The 21,906-nt window shown below is 35.8% G+C and overlaps 1 protein-coding gene across 12 annotated transcripts in view; it reads left to right on the forward strand.

Moving 5' to 3' along the window:
• Window positions 1-19,735, forward strand: part of LOC138693525 (uncharacterized) — a 70,599-nt gene extending 50,864 nt beyond the window's left edge. For all 12 annotated transcript variants that reach the window (XM_069817517.1, XM_069817524.1, XM_069817527.1 and 9 more), the window contains 5 exons: window positions 3,275-3,574; window positions 6,789-6,938; window positions 9,580-9,792; window positions 13,131-13,202; window positions 14,552-19,735. In XM_069817517.1, the coding sequence (XP_069673618.1) occupies window positions 3,275-3,574; window positions 6,789-6,938; window positions 9,580-9,792; window positions 13,131-13,202; window positions 14,552-15,091 (1,275 nt within the window). In that variant the 3' untranslated portion in view covers window positions 15,092-19,735. The remainder of the gene's footprint in view (window positions 1-3,274; window positions 3,575-6,788; window positions 6,939-9,579; window positions 9,793-13,130; window positions 13,203-14,551) is intronic.
• The last annotated feature ends 2,171 nt before the right edge of the window (window positions 19,736-21,906 follow it).

Below are 21,906 nucleotides of genomic sequence, written 5' to 3' on the forward strand. Positions count from 1 at the left end.
CTCAGTGAAACATACAGCAGAGTCCGTATAGGTCAGTTTCTATCTGATCCTTTTCCAATTCACTGCGGGCTAAAGCAGGGAGATGCACTATCACCTTTACTTTTTAACTTCGCTATAGAATATGCCATTAGGAAAGTTCAGGATAACAGGCAGGGTTTGGAATTGAACGGGCTACATCAGCTTCTTGTCTATGCGGATGACGTGAATATGTTAGGAGAAAATACACAAACGGTTAGGGAAAACACGGAAATTTTACTTGAAGCAAGTAAAGCGATCGGTTTGGAAGTAAATCCCGAAAAGACAAAGTATATGATTATGTCTCGTGACGGGAATATTGTACGAAATGGAAATATAAATATTGGAGATTTATCCTTCGAAGAGGTGGAAAAATTCAAATATCTTGGAGCAACAGTAACAAATATAAATGACACTCGGGAGGAAATTAAACGCAGAATAAATATGGGAAATGCGTGTTATTATTCGGTTGAGAAGCTCTTATCATCCAGTCTGCTGTCCAAAAATCTGAAAGTTAGAATTTATAAAACAGTTATATTACCGGTTGTTCTATATGGCTGTGAAACTTGGACTCTCACTCTGAGAGAGGAACATAGGTTAAGGGTGGTTGAGAATAAGGTGCTTAGGAAAATATTTGGGGCTAAGCGGGATGAAGTTACAGGAGAATGGAGAAAGTTACACAACACAGAACTGCACACATTGTATTCTTCACCTGACATAATTAGGAACTTGAAATCCAGACGTTTGAGATGGGCAGGGCATGTAGCACGTATGGGCGAATCCAGAAATGCATATAGAGTGTTAGTTGGGAGACCGGAGGGAAAAAGACCTTTAGGGAGGCCGAGACGTAGATGGGAGGATAATATTAAAATGGATTTGAGGGAGGTGGGATATGATGATAGAGACTGGCTTAATCTTGCACAGGATAGGGACCGATGGCGGGCTTATGTGAGGGCGGCAATGAACCTTCGGGTTCCTTAAAAGCCATTTGTAAGTAAGTATATTTTAAAGTATTGAATTGCCCCCGTCAGTCTTCACAGTTATATCACTAGATACATCTTTGTGTACAACCACATGTTTTTCGTGTGTTGGCTTACATTGAAATTGAAAATGGTGTGATTCAGAGTGTATAGTGATTTTGTACAAAGTTCCATTTACTTAGCATTAGTTATATTTTTAAATTTTAACCTAGTTACAGTAGTATCCCTCTTTAACTGTCAACAAGAGGACCAGGCAAGTTGCAGATACGAGATTTTGCTGGATAATTTAATAAGTACTTTAACAAATTACCTGTTCGTGTTTTATGAAGCCAACCTGTTGAAACTACAGCCATATGTAGCTTATTTCTCAGTCACTTGATCATAACATATAACATAAAACTGTGTGGATTTTCTTTATTAAAACACATCACTTAACACAAAAATACACCTATTTTCGGTTTGAATATTCACTGAACAATCTTTGTTTTATTTAAAGCCCTTAGGCGAGGTTTTTGTCCCACACGCTAGTGTTATAGAAAGAAACCTCCAACACGCTAGTGTTATAGAAAGAAACCTCCATAATAAACCAGGCTCGTTGGCATTATGTATTTGTTCTACACTAACATTACTTTGAGACACAATTTTCTGGAACTGATTAATAAACTGATCTGTTGATACTTCGACATTCCTTTCTTCACCGGACACATCTAGTTTTCTGATTCCATGTCTCTCTTTGAATCTGTTAAGCCACCTAACGGAAAATCCACACTCACCTTGCAGTTTCATTTTCTGGTGCAATTATTTGGCTTTTTCTTATAGCATCAGCCCAGAAATGCACATTCCCACGTATTTTAATTGTGATCCATTGTTATAGAACACGATCAAATTCTTCACAATGAGACTGATGTACAGTTTTCCGATTTTCCGCAACTTTTGTAGATTCGGTGTTACTTATGAATTGCTGGAATTGACTGCCTTGTTTCTTTATATCATATAAAGTTGAACTTCCAACTTTATATCATATAAAGTTGAACTTCCAACTTTATATTCTTCCATTAATTTGGATCTATTAACTCCTCTCTCCATCGTCTCGAGTAATTCAAGTTTTTACTTCAGTATGAGGATTTATTTTTATTTTATTGGGTTATTTTACGATGCTGTATCAACATCTAGGTTATTTAGCGTCTGAATGAAATGAAGGTGATAATGCTGGTGAAATGAGTCCGGGGCCCAGCACCGAAAGTTACCCAGCATTTTCTCGTATTGGGTTGAGGGAAAACCCCGGAAAAAACTTCAACCAGGTAACTTGCCCCTACCGGGATTCGAACCCGGGCCACCTGGTTTCACAGCCAGATGCGCTGACTGTTACTCCACAGGTGTGTACCAGTATAAGGATGTTCCTCTTGCGCTTAGCGGTAGTTGCCATGATGCTTTCTATTACACAAATGAAACTTTTACAGACTGTAGGAATAGAGAATTTGACACTTTCCTATTTAGATTTGTCCAACACCCCCTTGAAACAAGAGAGTTCAAGTGGTAAATTTAAAGATATCGCCTCTGCGCATTGTTTGCAAGGCCCAAGCAGCAACTTACCAATGCTACCCAATCTACTCCAGGAACATAACGGGGTTTCTGTCTATGTTTTCACGTGTGAATAATGTAAAAACATAATGGGGTTTTCTGACTGTTTTCACGCAAGAACAACGTAAAGAGTAAAGACAGTATGCGGCATGTGCAATGCACATAAACCTCTCACATCTTCAACACTTCCCTTTTGCATGAATGACTTTTTTTTTTTTTTGCCAAAAGTGCCGTTGTTTTGATATTATCAGTTATTTGGGTGCCAGATACAAGAGGGATTTTACTGTAGTAGTGTAAAGATGGACACCTGTATCATAGTGAATGAAGAACATGCCTCTTTCATTGTGTAGCCTAGGTTATTTCAGTATTAAAGTGATTCATCATGTGCTGCAAGTGTAAAGAGTTGTACTTACACGTATTCAGTATTCAATTTACACTACAGTACTTTGCAGTATTCTAGAAATGTCATGAAATCATTTAAATAGCCTATTAAAAGGAAAAGAGCACTTTTAGAACAAGATATGAGCTCTGTGAAAGCCATTACTGGACAGAAGATCAGTAGAATCATTATAAACAGCATTGTATTGTATATTTCGTCATTTATATCACTCGTCATTTTTGACTTGCGAAATCTGGCACAAGAGTACATTCTGATAGCATTGGTTGTCTTCATAATTTTTTTTTTATTATTTTTTTAGGACACTGGTGACACAAGGCAAAATGTTGACTTCCAACAACAGCCAGAGCAGCAGCAACAGCAACCGTTTGCAGATGTTACACACATTGAAGCAGATCCAGTTGAAGCTGTTGATTTTGGTGGCTTTGCTCAAGATGTAGGTGCAACGTACATGTCCTCAGCAAATGATCAACAACAATACTGCCTGAAGTGGAAGTTCCATCAGAATAATCAGCAGGCCATGTTCTCTAAGCTATTGCAGAAAGAGAGCTTCTGTGATGTTACAATTGCATGTGAAGAAAAAATTCTTCGAGCCCATAAGGTAGGCTACATTCATTAACCTATCAGAAATGGAATGTATTTAGAGCAGTGGTTCTCAAATCAAACTTTTTAGAATTTATTGCGTGATGGTCCCTTTACAAATTTTTAGATGGTCTGCAAACCCTTTTTCTTTAAAAAAAATTGTGGTGGTGGTGGTGGTGGTGGTGGTGGTGGTGGTGGTGGTGGTGGTGGTGGTGGTGGTGGTGGTGGTGGTGGTGGTGGTGGTGGTGGTGGTGGTGGTGGTGGTGGTGGTGGTGGTGGTGGTGGCGGTGGCGGCGGCGGCGGCGGCGGCGGCGGCGGCGGCGGCTCCCACATTAGCAGGTATGGTGCCATTCATCTGCAAAACATTTTCTGAGCGGAAGTTATTGTATTGTGAGAGGACAGCTGGATCAGTGAAAGTAAGTGGTCAACGTTTTCAGTTTGTAGTGCAATGAACAATTCTGCTGTGTGTGGGCTCTTCTGTAGTGACATCACTGAAGCCTCTAGTTGTTCTATCCCCGGTGTACATTCAATGGATGGGTCATCAAGTCTTGATTTGGCAATCATTCGGCTTGGCATTTAAAGAAGTTGCCATCTTTATTTATTGAGCTGGGATGTTCGTTTCAAAGTGTCTCTTTAACTTGCTGGACTTCAGAGAAGTGGATGCCAACACCTCATAACACAAAACACACTGTTCATATCTTATTCTGTTGTTTGGAGGAATTATAAATCTTAAAAAAGATAGTTATTAATAATTTTCATATTAACATTTAAGATTAAATAGGCTTATTAAAATTAAGATAATAGAACATCGAAGTATAGCCAACATCACTTAGAAAAAGTCTCACCAAGAAAAATAACAGGATTGGCAACAACCGCAAATAGACCAATGCTTCAATTGAGTGACCCCTTCAGGTTCCAGGAGACCGTGAACCCCAGTTTGAGAACCATTGATATATAGGTTAGAGAAACCTTTAGCACTTGTCACCATGGACCCATTGTGCCTACCTCCATTATTTCAAAAGGACACAAATAAGGGTACTGAGATATCAAAATAAGTAAAAAAAAATACATAAGTAGTTTAAGACCCCTATTAAAAATACTTTTTTTTTTCCTTCTAATTCATTTAGTAAATATTTCATTAAGATGGCAATATGCTTCATCAGCATTTTTAAGTTGAAATTTTTCTGTTTATTTTTTCCTAATGCTTTATAGTTTATACCGTGTTAAGTTCTCTTAGGAGACCAAAACTTATTGTTGCATTGTGGCCTGTTTTGAACTACAATATTTTCTTTTCTGTGAAAAGTGCAGTTTCAGGTTTATACTTAAAAATTAAAACTATTCTTAACATTTAAGGCATTTCAGCTATACTGTCATCCTAAGCTTAAAATGCATATCTCAGTTTTTTTACTGTACTAAATTTTGAAATATGTTGTTATTCATTAGTGTTTTCAGTCACTTTGTAAATAAATTACGGTCATTCTGCGTAGGAAGAAGGTAGAGAGAACATGATTTAAGTAATTTTTTGTGTACCTGTACATTATGATAGAATTGTCAGAAAAATTAAATAGAAAAAATTATAAATAAGATGGCAAGTAGATGAATAATTTAATTTTAGGTTTGGTCTTAAACTTTAACACTGTATTGTTCCTTATATTGTGATATTGATAATTTATTGTGAAATGATGATATACAGAGTATGAGTATTCTAAAAAATTTTAAGGGTTTCTTTTTGATTTATTAGAAAATACATTTTAGGTATTCCAGGATAACAGAGAGAGTTTGGAATTGAACGGGTTTGTGGATGATGTAAATATGTTAGGAGAAAATCCACAAACACTTAGGGAAAACGCGGAAATTTTACTTGAAGCAAGTAAAGAGATAGGTTTGGAAGTAAATTCCGAAATAACAAAGTATATGATTATGTCTTGTGACTAGAACATTGCACGAAATGGAAATATAAAAATTGGAAATTTATCCTTTGAAATGGTGCTATAATTCAAGTACCTTGGAGCAACAGTAACAAATATAAATGATACTCGGGAGGAAATTAAATGCAGAACAAATATGGGAAATGCCTATTACTATTCAGTTGAGAAGCTTTTATCATCCAGTCTGCTCTCGAAAAAACTGGAAGTTAGAATTTATAAAACAGTTATATTACCGGTTGTTCTATATGGTTGCGAAACTTGGACTCTCACTTTGAGAGGGGAACAGAGGTGTTTGAGAATAAGGTGCTTAGGAAATATTTGGAGCTAAGGGGGATAAAGTTACAGGAGAATGGAGAAAGTTACACGACACAGAACTGCACACATTGTATTCTTCACCTGACATAATTAGGAACATTAAATCCAGATGTTTGAGGTGGGCAGGGCATTAGCACATATGGGAGAATTCAGAAATGCATATAAAGTGTTAGTTAGGAGGCTGGAGGAAAAAGATCTTTGGGGAGGCCGAGATATAGGTGGGAGGATAATATTAAAATGGTTTTGAGGGAGGTGGGATATGATGCTAGAGACTGGATTAATCTTGCTCAGGATAGGGACCTATGGCAGGCTTGTGCGAGGGTGACAATGAACCTGTGGGTTCCTTAAAAGCCATTTGTAAGTAAGTGAGTAAGGTACATTACCTTGACATAAAAGTCGTCTACCATTTACTAGAAATGGATTTAAGGAAAGCTCAAAACACTGCTTCTTTCATTCAGTTTATTCACAATATCCAACTACATAATATTTATAAATATGATAGTCAATGTATTTAAAAAATCAAAATTCCATTTTGAATTCTGAGCATTGATTTGACAGCTGTCAGAGGTTACAAAACTAGTGAAATAAAAACAAACCATAAGCACTTTGACATTCGTTACACATTTGTTATTCATCAACTTTGTTGTTTGTGATAGTGAAAGTTGCTAGAAGTATTGGGCACAAAGTTACAAAGCATTATTCACACATTATGGAGCCAAAATGTCTTTGAAGCTCTTGTAAGTATTGGTGAGTTGTGGCTGATATAATTAATATATTAAATTGGTATTTCCTTCAAATTTATATCGAGGTCTCAGTGATGTATTTTCACTGACTCTATGCAAAATTGTTATAACTCAATCTCCACAATTTAATTTTTATTCTCTTAAATGTGTTAGTAGTGTGGGAGACATTTCCCTCTCAAATGGTGCACAAATTCAAAGAAACCACAACTTGTTATGAAGGCGTCACCTCTAGCATATTTGTTTTCAGTTAATGCTGTCAGCATGCAGTTCTTATTTTGAGATGATACTATCTCGTTACGAAGACCAGAATCCCATAATCATTCTGAAGGATGTCAGATATGATGATATGTCAGCTCTGCTTCAGTTCATGTACAATGGAGAAGTCAATATTGAACAGGTGAGTTCATTATCTTGTATTATTGCAGAGTTCATTTTATTTTTGTGCTTCCTTTATGCTTTTGTGCTGTTCTGCATGAGACAACTTAAGAAATAAATAATGCTGTATGATTGCATCAATTTTTTCCCAGATACATTTTTTATGAGGCTTCTTATAATGCTGAAAAGTGATTTTGGTTGTGACATCTATGTATGGAGATTTCTGATAAATTATTAAACGATTGTTTCTCATTTATGTTTTTCACACTTATGCTTTTTTTGTGAAGTCCCAGCAAAATTCCTGTACAGTACGATTATTTAGTTCTGACAGTCTCCCGGCCATGTGCGCCTTGGTCAGGCAAGTCCATTTAGTTACACCAAGGGGTGTTTGGGTTAGTCACTTTCTTGCCTGTACTGCATTTCTTTACTGACCACTCGCCCTTATCTCTACTCCAGAGCTCTCCCCATTACTCATATAGGCCTACTTCCCTCTTTCGCGTCGCTGAGTGTCAGGACTAAATAATTGGTCTGTACTTTCCATGTTAATTTATTTCACTTCTACGTTACATGATCTTATTTTAAACTCCAAGAGGTACAAAAACTTCATTTGTTGTTGTTGTTTGTTGTTGTTGTTTAGTCAACTGTCCGAAGATGGGTCTCAACCTCATAAGTGATACCAACAAGGCACCACTTATGAGGCAACTAGGTCAGGAGATAATGGAGTATGATGGCCAGTTCCTTTCCTCGCTACTTCGTTTATATTTATATGAAATTTGGTATACCATCAAGTTGACCAGAACAGAGTATAAGTCTGTAAATTCACAATTTTAACTCCACCTATTTTTTATTTAGAGCTATTTGACATTTAAAAAATGTGCGATTTTGGTCACATGTGAATATACAAGAATACCATTTTCTCTGGTCAGGCCCCTTATAGATTGCTTGATACTGCCTGAGCTTACATTTCAGTCAAACCTTGACATATTCAGTATCATACAACATAATTCAATGAAATTTATTTTGTACACTAGTAGTGTAGTCTTTATCATTTAATTTGATATATAATCTATTAAATTATCTCCTTTATTAAACCCAACAGAAGGAGATACATTTTTTTCGTGATACATTTTATGGAAAAAACATTTTAAACTTTGTAGGTCGTCTAAGGAGATTTCTAGAATTTTTTAAAATTAATTTAAAAAGTGAAATGTACAAAATTAATGTGAAAATGTATAACTGAGGCAAATTTTAATAGAGAAAATATCATGCCTTAAAAAGTTAGCAATTGAAATACGAGAAATATAGAAGTGAATAATGTATAATTGAGGTTCTACTGTAGGGTTCCCAAATGGCGGGGTCGCCCCATTTTTCGCTAATGTGTCCCGTTGTCCTGAAAAAAGTCTTCGGGACAGCTTTCCGTCCTGTATTTTAGAGTTCTAAACTGAGAAAAAATGGAAAAGTTACAATGTCTAATCTATATTTCAAATTACAAATATCGCACTTCATCATTGCAGAATGGCTAATATGGGCTATTATGAAACAATTATTGTGAGTTATTAATTTCTCAAGGCGAGTGATGGCAACCCCAAACGTTTAGATGCAGTCTGGGTGGATCGTTTTAAAAGTATTGAAGGAGAACTCTCAAATTTGAAGAGGGTAGTGGAGTTCATTATGTGTTTCCCTGGAACAAATGCGTGTGTCGAAAGATTATTTTCTCACATGAATGCTCTATGGTCTGATGAGAAAAACTGATTGTTAAAACAGTAAAATCAATGCTTGTTGTAAAATCATTCTTCAGTGAGGATTGTGTTGTTTTTGATGACACGATTCTTCGAAATAAACAATTGTTAAGTGAAATTAATTCTTCAGAGAGATATTGCAAAGCCAAGGCGGATTGATTTATAAGAATATTGTTACGTGACTAGTGTATTTTGTAACTATTTCTGTAATAACTTAGTAAAAACTATTTGAAGGCAACTTATATAAAGAAGCTTAGACTAAATGCACGTATTTTCCCTATGAGTTTTGTTTACTATTTGTTTACTTGTCCTTAGTAAAAGTAAACTTTACTACACACACACACTTTGAAAGATTGACATATTTGATGGATACAGTGATAACTGATTAAGTGAGGCGTTCAGAATTCAACATGATTAACTCCTTTTCCAAAGATTTTGAGATATTCAAGGTTAAAGTTGAATACACACAATTGATTCTGTGTTGTAGTCAAAAATAATATTGCATTCTGTGGGCTTTTTACTGAACTATGGAACACTTTGACCACTGAAAATATGGTCAATTTAATACATTGCCAACTTAGAAACTCTGAAATAACCAAAAGTGGAATTAATCATGTTGACTTCTGAACTCCTCATTAGTATCCCGTATTTTTTTCCAATATGTCTGAGAACCCTATTCTACTGTCTATTTAGTATCACTTGGAAACAAGCAGGAAACAGCTGTTTTAGCTGTTACTCATTCTTTGTTTATTCTTGATTCTAAATCATTTCTCCTTTTTAAGATATGTTCACATATTGACCTTAGATTTGTCAAAAGTATGTATTAAACCAGTTCAAAGCAACTCTGAAAGAAAATCCAGTGTAATGTAAACGCACATTTAGATATTATGCCCCATATGTATAATAAATATTGTGACATTTCAGAACCAGCTTTCCTCTCTTCTTGAGACTGCAGACATGTTGAAGGTTAAGGGCTTGTCAGACATTTGTGGAGAAGCGCGTCATTTGGAAGATCCCTTGCAGGTCCTTGATTTGAAGTCAGAAGAACAGGATGCCAATCCCACATTTGAGCCTGCAAAAATTGTGCAACAGAGGAGAAGAACTATTTCGGTTCCAGAGGAAAGTTTTCAGAAGCCGGTGAGTAAAAGATCAATAATAGTCTTTTTTTGTTCTGGAAGCCTGGTATTGTCAACTTCATATTATCACTTTTGTCTTGTCACATTTTCACACATGATTTGCAGTTATTCCTACAATTCAGTGAGGAACACCATAATCTAATTATCATTAAATTCAGAAATAATAAACATCAATTTTCTCAGTATCAAGTTCACCCAATAAATTCACTTTAGGAGATGTCACTTTGTTAATTGTACATTTAATTATATTTCCATTTTTTTTTTATTTAGTTGTGTATGTAATAGAAATTTTGTTACTTGATTACTGTAGTTTATTTATTAGAGGATCTAGTTATTCTCAGCTCCAGAAGTAAAGAATCCTGCCCCGCACCACTTCTACACAGATAACAGTGATTGACAGGCCAGTTAGGGGAAGTTGTCTTGCTAAAACTGTTAAAGAACCCCAAAGCCTGAAAGAGAGGGTTCCTGGGCAAAATCACTGGCTGTGATCCTTCTACATAAATATAATGAAAAATAAAATATGTAACATTTACTTGCGCATCTTATTCCCCTCCTTCGAGTCATCTCTTGTCTTACATGTCTTATGTAATTCTGCCAGTGTTTCTTTGTTACACTTTCTCATGCACTTCTAGAGGGAGTGCTTTAAGATTTTTCGGCTGCACTTTCCGCTTCACTTGATACAAAGCGAATTCTGTTGGATTCAGGACACAGTGATATGGTGGGAGTCTTAGGGTTATGTGTCCATAACGAGCTGTCATTTCATCAGTGGCATACCTCTTAATTCTCTCTGCTGTTGATAACTATTGTTTAATAATCTGCATAAGCTGTGGTATTATTGGGACAGGATTGGAAATGGGAATGTTGTGTTTGGTCATGTAATGAAGGATTTCAGGTTTTCTCCAAGAGGAATTAGGTCGTAGGTTAAAGATTCAGCTGTGATAAGGTGCATTGTCACATACTATTACAAAAAGCTCCTGTAGCATTTTCAGACACTATTTTCGAACCACTCTTCGAAAATAGCAGAGTTCATTGTATCATGATAATCTGCAGGTGCATCTGACATTTTCTTGTGGGTAACAAGAGCACATCGAGGAAGCCAAAATGCCCCCCACAGTGCACAATAACAATTCTGTCACCTTTTGCACCTAATATCAGTACCACAAAGTTTTTGGAGTCATGTGTCCGGTTTTTTCATGTGACACATATGACTGTTACACTAGGTTTTGTCTAAATAGACATCATCATAGCCTTGTGAACACAGCTCTCTTATGTGTTCGAAATACAAGTACTTCCAGGCAATGATGTCACTGGCTTCAGCACTAGTGGGTTTTCTTTGTACTGTCTTACGTGAAAACCCCATACTTCGAAGTAATCTATGAATAGTACTTTTCTCATAAGGAAATTCATAGTCAGCACCACTAGTTTTCTCCTGTATAGCATGCGTTATGGACTCTACTGTTAATGATATTCTGCACTTGTACACTGTTTGTTGCACCAGATCATGTGTAAAATCATTTATTTATTTTTTTCAAATGTATTGCTTCCCTTTTTTCTGGAGTGTGATACATAGATGATTTTCAATATTTGATATGGTCTTGATACTGCTTAAACTAAGGCCAGTCATCTCTTCCACCAATTTATTCCTCCTTTTCAAAATTGTATCTTCAATTGAGGGGTTTGGGGGAAAAATCAGGCAGCTCCAATTTTTTTTATTTTTGAGCTGTTTATGCACAGAGGAAGAAAAAAATACACTCTATCATTTGGTCGAAGAACCAGGTAGTTCCAAGAATTACATTCACAGTTATAATGCATTTTGGACCTGCCTCTTTCTGTACATGCTTATTGCTTGGCGGTAAGTTTTTCTTCATTATCTCACAATGGACTGAATTGGAACTGCCTGGTTTTTTCTCCAAACCCCTCAATTACTCTTCTAATTAAAATTCTTAACATTTTGTACTATAAGTACACTTTGTTTTTGTAACATCGCCCCTTTTCATATTGGTGATTTATTACAATTATTATGCTTAGTCAATGTCCGTTCAGAAGGAGGCCCTGGTTCTGGCTGTGGGACCATATCTGCCTGTACTTTACTATTATTATAGTTTATCCATAACTGAAAGAAATTAAACATTGTAAATTCACTATCGTATTGCTGAAGACCACAACATGCTGTTACTAAGACATAATGGAAACTGTAATGCGGTAGCAAGAATTTTGTTTCTAAAATGGGAAATTCACAACACAGCATTCTCAGCGACTTCTTGGCAGCATCTTTGTTAAATTAAATTATGTTTTATTTAACGATGTTCGCAACTGCCGCGGTATGCTGGAATTTTGTCCTGCAGGAGTTCTTTCACATGCCAGTAAATCTACTGACATGAGCCTGTCTCATTTAAGCACATGTAAATGCCATTGACTTGGGCCAGGATCGAACCCGCAACCTCGGTTACAGAGGGGTATCTTTGTTTATGGTTTCACTAATAGGGGAAGAATGTCAGTCAGATTTACGGCTTCCTGAACCCAACCCTTCCACCTGGGACAAATATCTGTAGCCCTGTAGGGCACTGTATTGATGGAGCTTGCCCTACCACAACTGTCCTTTTCTCATTCTCTTGTTCAACTTCTTGTCCTCTTTCTTCTTTTCTCCAGAAAGTGATGCTTCAGTGTACTAGTGGATTCTTACCATCAAGACGATACTTCAATCCAAATGAGATTCTATGATAAAGGCATAGCACGTGCAGGGTTGTGTCTCGTAGTAGTACAATTTTTCTTGCTGTTCTTATTCCATTGCTTCCTAAAATAAAGTTTTCTGACTATGTTTTTTAAAACACAGTCAGTAATCATCGTCTCTTTTTCTGTGAATAATTTTTGCAGTTCAAATAGAACGTAAACAATTAGAGTTACAGTTCTCACATGATCTCTGAATAGCTGCTGAAGTTGCAGAGACATGAAATAAGGGAGTACAGTTATAGTTTTCTTCTTTCTCGTCCTCTTACTCTGCTTTACTTTATTTTTGTTTTAGTAGTTTATTTTACGATGCTTTATCAACATATTAGGTTATTTAGCGTCTGAATGAGATGAAGGTGATAATGCCAGTGAAATGAGTCCAGGGTCCAGCACCGAAAGTTACCCAGCATTTACTCTTATTGGGTTGAGAGAAAACCCCTGAAAAAACCTCAACCAGATAACTTGCCCCGACCAGGAATCGAACCTGGGCCACCTGGTTTCGTGGCCAGACGCACTAACCGTTACTCCACAGGTGTGGACCTCTGCTTTCTTGTGTTCACCCACTACTTGACTATATTTTTATATTGCGGTTATTTTTTTTTTTTTTTTCAGCTGAAGATTCCTCGTCGAAATACAAACACAGAAATTACCCAGAATGTGCCAGCATCAGTCAGCCAATCAGCTGTGAGTATGAGATTAAATTCTGCCATATTTCTGATACCCTTAACATTTGTCACATTTTGGTATGGGTAACGGAAAGATGATGTAGTTCGTCATTAAAAGCATCTTATTTACGAGCCATGAATAATACAGTAAACCATGTTCAAAGTAGAATTGCAAGGGACCACATTGTGAGTGAACCTGAAGTTACTGCAAGCCTAATGACAGTTGGTTACACATCGTAGTGTGATTGTTCTTGCATGTATTATATGGGAGGACACTACTAACAGGGATTTGTATTTCTTTGTTTGTATCCGTAACTTAGTCAATATATAGAAGCTCGGTTAAAAATAATACAATTTTTTAAAATAAGAACTGTTTAGATATTCAGAATCGGATCCACATTCATATGGATTTATTTGGTTGAGAATCACATCATATGTGCCTGAGTTCGAATCCTGCTTTGGCTGATAACATATAATCTTTTTGCTGTAAGAATAATCCTAATGTAAACAATAGCACATTACTGAAGTGAGGCTTCATTGGCCGCTGTTTGGCGCCATAGATTCTCAGTACATGTTCCCGCCTACTGTTGTACACTGTTTTATGTTAAACATTTCGCGTTACTTGTCAAGTAGGCCTAACCTCACTACTATGCATTTCTTTGCTTAGGAAACATTTATTTTATAATTACTGTAATTAAGTTATTTTTAAGTCTTATGTCTTCACAATGGACAGTTGAGGATGCAGAAGGTATACTTCAGTACCACGTGCTTACGTGAACAACTACGAGCTCAAGTGACGCCAGCTTGTTACAAGAACAGACTACCTCGGTATTACTGTTGGTATTCAACCGCGTTCATAGTACATAACAAAATATAAAAGTAGCTTTTCTTTTACATAGCATTTTACATATGAGTAAAGTCAAATGTTTCATTGTATTTAACAACTAGAATTCAATGTTTTATCTTCAAATAATACAAGATTGTGGTTTCCAAATACGAACTATATTTTCCTGCGTCATGTGAGTGTTTCGACTGGGAGCCAATCACGGGTATGACAGCCACATGCTTATGTTTACATTAGGATTTTTCTTACAGTGAAAACAGTATAGCTGGAGTTTTTCTGAGACTTCCCAACTGTCATGTGAATGTCAGATAATTTCATGGCGAATTCTCGAACATAGTAGTTCACGAAAATATAATTTTGCTGTCATCATTTTGATTGGTACTCGATAAGTGCAAATGTATTCAACATAATTAAATAACCTGTTAAAACCCATTGAAAAGAACTTGGGTTACATAGTACTGTACCTTGTTGATGAGTGTAGTATTCTGTAACTATGATTTAAATAGGTGGTTTTTTTTTTTCAGCCTTCCGGTAATCCATCAAGCTCAGCGGGCAGTTCGGTGCATATTGAAGGTGTAATACGCTTGCCAGAATTCTTGATGGGCCATGGCAGCTATCACGATTTCTGGAAGAAACCGTGGGTTGTGAAGGCCTTGAAAGCAGTTAGTGATCGTGAAATGACACTTCGGAACTGTTCAGACTTGCTCGGTGTGGGATATAACATTTTATATAGCCGATACAGACAGGTTCATGGGTATCTCAAAGAGGGATCTGTGGATTTGCCAGGTCCATCTCAAGATTATACATACAGATTTCTCAGGACTGCAACAGTAGGTGATCAAGAGGGGAAAATAATTCTAAGGAGAGATCAGCTTTCTGCTGCAGCAGCTGCTCTTTCTGCAGTGAATCACAATGAGAGACCTGCTGACACAAGTAAAAGAGAAAATGCTGCAGAGCCCATAGTTAGTGTGAAGTTGGAACCCTCCAGTTCGTTATCAGATCAGTTCGAGAGTGAAATGATGGAGGGTAACACAGACGTCGATAATGTGGGACAAATGTGTTGAAATAGAAACCTCTTTTTTTTTCTTCCGCACAGATAGTCGAGATGATGAAGGATAACCTACAGTAGATGTCCATAATGTGGGACAAATGGGTTGAAATAGTGAACTCTTTCTTTTGTGCAGGTAATTCCTAATGGGCAACTTGTTTGTAGTGTGCATAGACAAAATTTCTATGAAATTACATAACAAGGATTTCAAAGTTTTAAGTGAAGTACATAGTGTCCAAAATGAAAGCAGTAAATAAAGAAACAAAGTTATATATTTGCTAATTATGGTACATGAAAGTGGTGTGTCACAGAACATTGAGTAACTTAACAAGTTTTTTTTTTTTTTTTTGCACGATTAGGGGATCTCGATGTGTGTGTCTCTCCTGACACTGCAGACATCCCAATCTCTGTTTTGTAACATATGAAGGGTACACGGGAAAAACGATCAAGGTCCATCAAAAATCGAAATTGAGTTAATAATGCCATCTTATAGTGGAAAGGAAGTACTATCATGTGGTCTAGCTAGTAATAAGAAATAATCGTTCTTGACATTCCAATACGTCAATTTCTATTAAATACACACATAACAAAGTATTAAGTGCTTAAACTTCAAAAATTCGTTTTTCTCAAAACTTTCTAAAATGGACCTTGACATTTATTCCTGTGTACCCTTCATATGTGGAGTTACCAATGTTACCACGGATATAATCCTATGACGCAAGTCATCGACTTTACTGTTGTAAACACGATCTTTAGCATGACTTCGCAGGGAGAATTCCGGGAGGGGGGGTTAAATCTGGAGATCGTGAGGGTCGAGAAATAAAGCACTGTGACTGATCCATCTTCCTGGAAAATGAGTAGTCAGAGATTCAGTTAATAGTCCTCAATAAGGGGAAGGGACCCCATTCTGATGAAATATGTACCCATTGACGAATCTCTGGAATAGGAAAACATTTCAGTATATCGAGGTACACTGCACCATTTGCTGTTTTTCCAATAAAGAATAATTGTTCAATCTGTTTTGCTGGTTAATCCATATTAGGCATTCAACTTTGGAATATCATTTCATGATGAAATGAGGATTCTGAGATCCCCATATGTGAAATTTGTGTCGGTGAAGTGTACCTGAAATATGAAAAGTAACCTGTTCAGAAAAACACACTTTACTGAGATACCCATTGTCTTTTTCTGTGAAAGAATATCATTTCCATAGGTGTGGCACCATGGCATATCGTTTGTCTCTATTTTTATATAAACTATTAATTCCAGTCTATTGTGAACTACATTGCGCATAGTAGAATGTGGAATGTGAAATTCGACACTCACTCGCCTGATTGACTTCTTGGAATTTTTATATAAAAGCTTCATGTATGGCTTCAACTTGATCAAGCGCAGTTTTTTTCCTACCTTCTGATCTGTGTTGGACAGAATTTCCATGTTCCAGGAAATGTTTGTGCCATTCCACAATTATTTGTCTGTCTAGTGCTTCACATCATGAAATTTGTGCTGAACAGTAACTGGAAATTCGAAGTCGACTAGCCACTAAACAACACTGAACCTCTCTTGCAGTGTCAGAGGAGCCATCTTATTAAACTACTCACTGACTACACATATTCAAGAGTGTAACTACCAACTTCACAGGATAAAAACTTGTAGAGTTTTAATTATCTTACAGCAAACAGGCTGCATGTAACTAAATTGGGGGCCAAGTACTTACATTTCTTTATTGGCACTTCATTTTGGACACTGCGTATTTTATATTTAGGATTGTCTTTTTTTCATTTGCATAATACAGTGAAATCTCAGTATAATGTATATATGTTATTTATACTTTATTTTGAAATGTATGTTGTAACGAAAAAGGAAGTTCTGTACAGTAGTGGCAAAAAAAAGTAACCAACCCTTGTAGCTGATTTCAGAGCCTTGTTAACTCGAGCACGAAAGACTGGTAACTAAGACTTCCGTGGTTCGAATCCTGCCTGGGAAGGAAACTTTTTTTGTTCCTTATTCAAATCTATTGCCAATACTTTTTGATTGCAGCGATATTTTACTACTTAATTAACATATTATTCGCAGAACATGAATTTTACCAGCAATCGAAAAGTATTGGGAATAAATTTGAATAAGGGGCAAAAAAAGTTTTCTCAGGATTCGAACCACGAAAGTCTTAGTTACCAGTCTCTCGTGCTCGAGTTAACAAGGCTCTGAAATCAGCTACAAGGGTCGGTCTGGTTTTTTTTTTTTTTTTTTTTTTTTTTTTTTGCCACTACTGTACATACGAACTTGGTTTGATTTTATAATGCAGAGTTATTCCATGACATACCTTGCCTTTCATTTACTGTAGCTGATTTAAGTTAAAAAAATATGTTAGTCAACAAATACACACATTGTACACGGTATAATGAACAAAATTTGAAGTTATTAACTTCAGTTTGGTTTGTTTTTCTCAATAATTTATCTTCCACAAACTACTGAAGTTCACTCAATAACTTGAATCAGTCATTTGGTAGAAACAATGTGGGACAAAGATAATATGCACTCAAGATGCTATACTTCTCGTACAGTACTAATTTCCAGCCTAAGTTCAAAATAAAAATAGGCAGCCTACACTACACATCGTAGGTTATATAAACTCTACCACCAACAATAGATGAAATAATGATGCAAAAGTTTTAAAAATGTATATATTATCAACTTTAAAAATATTCGTACTTAATAATGAAATGATTACTAGTAACAATAACGTAAAAGTGAAATATCTTTGCATTATAATGTATGGGATTTTAGTAGGGGATTGATAACATGTATGTAAAACTGAAAAATACGCTAAATTGAGACAATACTGTATGAGACATTTGTGTTGCATTGACATCAACATAGCACTTCGATGTTGGTGTATCAACTTTCATTTCCAGCTATAGCAATAGTCATTAAAAAAATATGTTTCAAAGGTAACAATTTAATTAAATTTAGTATTATCATCATCTTTATAGTGTACATAATGAATTAAGAAAAAAAAATCAATCATTTGAAAAACCGTATTTTGCCCCCCCCCTTTTTTTTGCTTAAGTTCTTCGCTATTTTTAATCCTATCAAAATATTCCCGACAACTGTAGGTGTAGCTACATTTAGTTGAAGCCAGTATTTATGATAATTCATTTTAATGTAGTCCTGTTTTCATTTTTATTCCACTTTTTCTCAACCTTTTCAACAAAAGAATGTTCAGTACAAAGGAAATTACCATGTACACGTATGGAATTTCCTGCTTTGAAAACTTGGCTAAAATGTACAGTATACTCATTTTTTCTCTGAACTGCCAAAACCTTAATAATAAGTTTTTACTAAGTGTTTCTTTGCATTTGCAGTATTCATAAAAGTTACCAAAGCTCAAACTTTCGTAAATTCAAGATTTTAAATGTTTGTTCAAGAGTTGAAAACTCAGTCTGTTTGTGGCAAAAAGAATGGACTGACTCTTGGTTATTAGAAATGCAAAGTTCTACTGTGCGGGTCACATGTGTAAATGAACTGAAGTTGAAGGCATTGCTGTGATGTTATTTATTGAAAGTCGTCTGTAGAACCTTACGAGGCATTTGTGACATTGGGATGAAATGTCTGCTTTCCATGCCATAGGTTGTAATTTTGCCTCCTGGTACAGTAAAATTATTTTATTTTACTTTTTACTTGTTTTATTTTAAATGTTTAATGACATTAAATTTGTTAATAAATGTCATTATGCCTGTTTTGTAAAAATATTATTGGCCCCCACCTGTGAGCTATTAATAGGCGAGACCTGGCCTATATAAACAAAAATAATAGTTGTTTCACTTCCTAAAACAACTGGAACCACATCAAATATAAATAAATAAAAACAGACAAGGTCTGTGGTAGATATTAGTGTCTCGTCAACAACTACCCTCATTCTACGCAGTGTAGAGTCTACAAGATTATGGAACATGTTGACGGAATTATTGCGTATCTATGATATTCAGAAGTAATGCTAAGACAATTTTATTTACAGACAGGGGAAGGGAGCAGTGTTATTTACTATAGCTCATGCATATAATGGAAGAGACATCGCCACATAAATATCTAGCTTTGCAACAAATTATGGGAAAATTTTTAATTAAAAAAAATTAAGATTGTCAGAGACTCGAACCTTGAACTAGTACTTGGTATTCACTCGTTTTGTAGACCCGTGCTGTAACGAACTAGGCTCTTGAAACTGATAATACCAAATCAGCATAATATGTGGCTTTTCCTCTTCATATTCACTTCGATTGATTTTGTAGTTATCAATTGTAATACTATTTCTTTCTTCAGAAGCCCTGTTTTATCTAAAATCAACTCTCCATACCACTTTATAACAGATTTCAGACTCTGAAACAAAATATAGAAAATTTAAATGGTTTAAATTATGTGTTATCTGTTGAATGGTTGCTCGAACGAGACTAGTATGCACAATATTATGTATCTGTGAGCCATTCTTTTTGCCGCAAAGTGTACATCAAAAGCTTTGAGTTTGAAAATGTTACTGAAATCAAATGATTTTTGTAAGTAACCTAAAAGTTGTAAAAAAAAAAAATTGTCTAGTTCTGTGGGAAAAATTTCACGTAATGAAGTCTTGTGAATTTTCTCACCACCAATAAAACATCACTTACACAGTTAACTAGTTTTTGTTTCTCACGAACCATGGTGCTGTATTTTTCTGTTGTCACTAAGTTACTTACTAGGTGACCATCTTTTATGTGGAACGTAAACAGCAGTGCTGCTATCTTATGGTGTTACTCTGTGCGAGAGAGAAATACATAGTCTATAACTAGATGACAGTGATTGTACTGCATAGGTGGTGTAATAGCGGCATGCTGTGCATTAGTAAGAGGACTGCCATTCCACCAACAGAATGGTCAGATAATAGTCTAACGAGATAGTTGCTGATGTGTATGCAAAAGAGTTATTGAAAAATGCATCCAATTATACTTCAAAATTTACTAAAATGTGCACTGTAATACAGTAATTACTTTAATATTATATGCAATGTAATATAATGCTGGTCCACGCCTGTGGAGTAACGGTCAGCGCGTGTGGCCGCAAAACCAGGTGGCCCGGGTTCGATTCCCGGTCAGGGCAAGTTACCTGCTTGAGGTTTTTTCCGGGGTTTTCCCTCAACCCAATATGAGTAAATGCTTGGTAACTTTCGGTGTTGGACCCCAGACTCATTTCACCGGCATTATCACCTTCATTTCATTCAGATGCTAAATAACCTTAGATGTTGATAAAGCGTCGTAAAATAACCTACTAAAATAAAAAAAAATATAATGCTCACTCAAATTTTTTTTATCCTGAAATCGAGAAAAAAATTACTAGGAACTACAAGGTTCGGCAGAATGATCTTCCCGGTTTGAATTGGCGGCCATACAGGTTTCTTGATAGTTGAACTTGAGTAGCATATAGCTTGGAGCAGCAACAAGCCATGCCATTTGAGTTACTATCATAGTGTGGACTTAACATTGTGCTTTTTTAAAAATATATATATATATATATATATATATATATATATATATATATATATATATATATATATGCTGTGGCAATTTCATACTCATTTTAGAGTAGGTCGATACGAAAGAATTCCTGATAAGAAAACCATACCAATATGGATGAGAAGTGTCAAACAAAAGGTTCAATTGGGGAAATTTGGAATTAGGTATTTATCTTTAGATTTTGACTCCAATGATACTGTCCTTGGGAAATCTGGGATTAGATGTTTATCAACAGTAATCTCACTAGAGGTTTTGATTCTATCGATAAATCTGCATTCCACTTCAATCATCGGAATCCCAGTAATCAACATCACTTGACAGATGATTTTCAATAAATCTTAGTATTAAACAATCTCTGATACGTGACTATCCATAATATCATATAGGAGAAGCTGTAACAAACATAACCTAAATAATATAAACAAGTGTTTCCTGTAGGGTCTAATACGTGAGGGATATGATGATGATGATATAAACAAGTGTTAGAAAAGTTTTAATTAGGGATGATTAAATAAACAAGAAACGTTTTAATTAACGATGATGAAATAAAAAATGAACATGAATAATTTAAAAAAAAAAACAATTATTGAAAGTACAATTCTCAAATTTGAATGTTTTAGTGGTTGGTGGTTCAGTTGATGCTATATTGGACGTGTGCGTAAAAGAAGTGAACTCGTTGATGGTGTATCCCTCAACTTATTCAGAATTTCCGAATGGTGCTCTTCATATATGACCAGTGATCTTTATTAATTCTTGTTCTTGAATGCCAATGCGAGTCATATTTGAAAGTGCTGTGCATTGACTGGAGTGGTTTGTAATTTTCTGTTTTTTGACGTCCAGACCAGTGCAGTTTGAAATGTTGACAAACAAAGAAACAAATGCTAGGGTAATGATAAAAATAAACAAATCCTAGGGATGCAATAAAATTGTGCGATAAGCAGCCATGATTGGTTGAAAGACGTCCTTTCATACCGTTTTATTGGTCAAAAGTAGTGTGACGTAGTAAAAGTGTAATAGTCGTTAAAATTTCACTCCAGTGCTTATTTTCACTTTTGGCTGTGAAGTGTTTTTCTATTTTTTTTTTTTTGCTTCAAATGTTATTGCAGAACTGATTGATTGCAAAATATTAGTCCTTTTTTTGGGAAGAAAGTCAGTGGTGTGCCTACACCAGCGACGCACCATCTGCTTACTCATGATGTTCGGCCCATAGACCTGACAGAGCTGCCAATGAATTTCAATTGGTGCAATGCTTTGTGCATTAAAGAACTTTATCACCGACCGAACCTCGCAG

Source organism: Periplaneta americana, chromosome 2 (genome assembly GCF_040183065.1).
Source record: "Periplaneta americana isolate PAMFEO1 chromosome 2, P.americana_PAMFEO1_priV1, whole genome shotgun sequence".
NCBI classification, from domain to species: Eukaryota; Metazoa; Arthropoda; class Insecta; order Blattodea; family Blattidae; genus Periplaneta; species Periplaneta americana.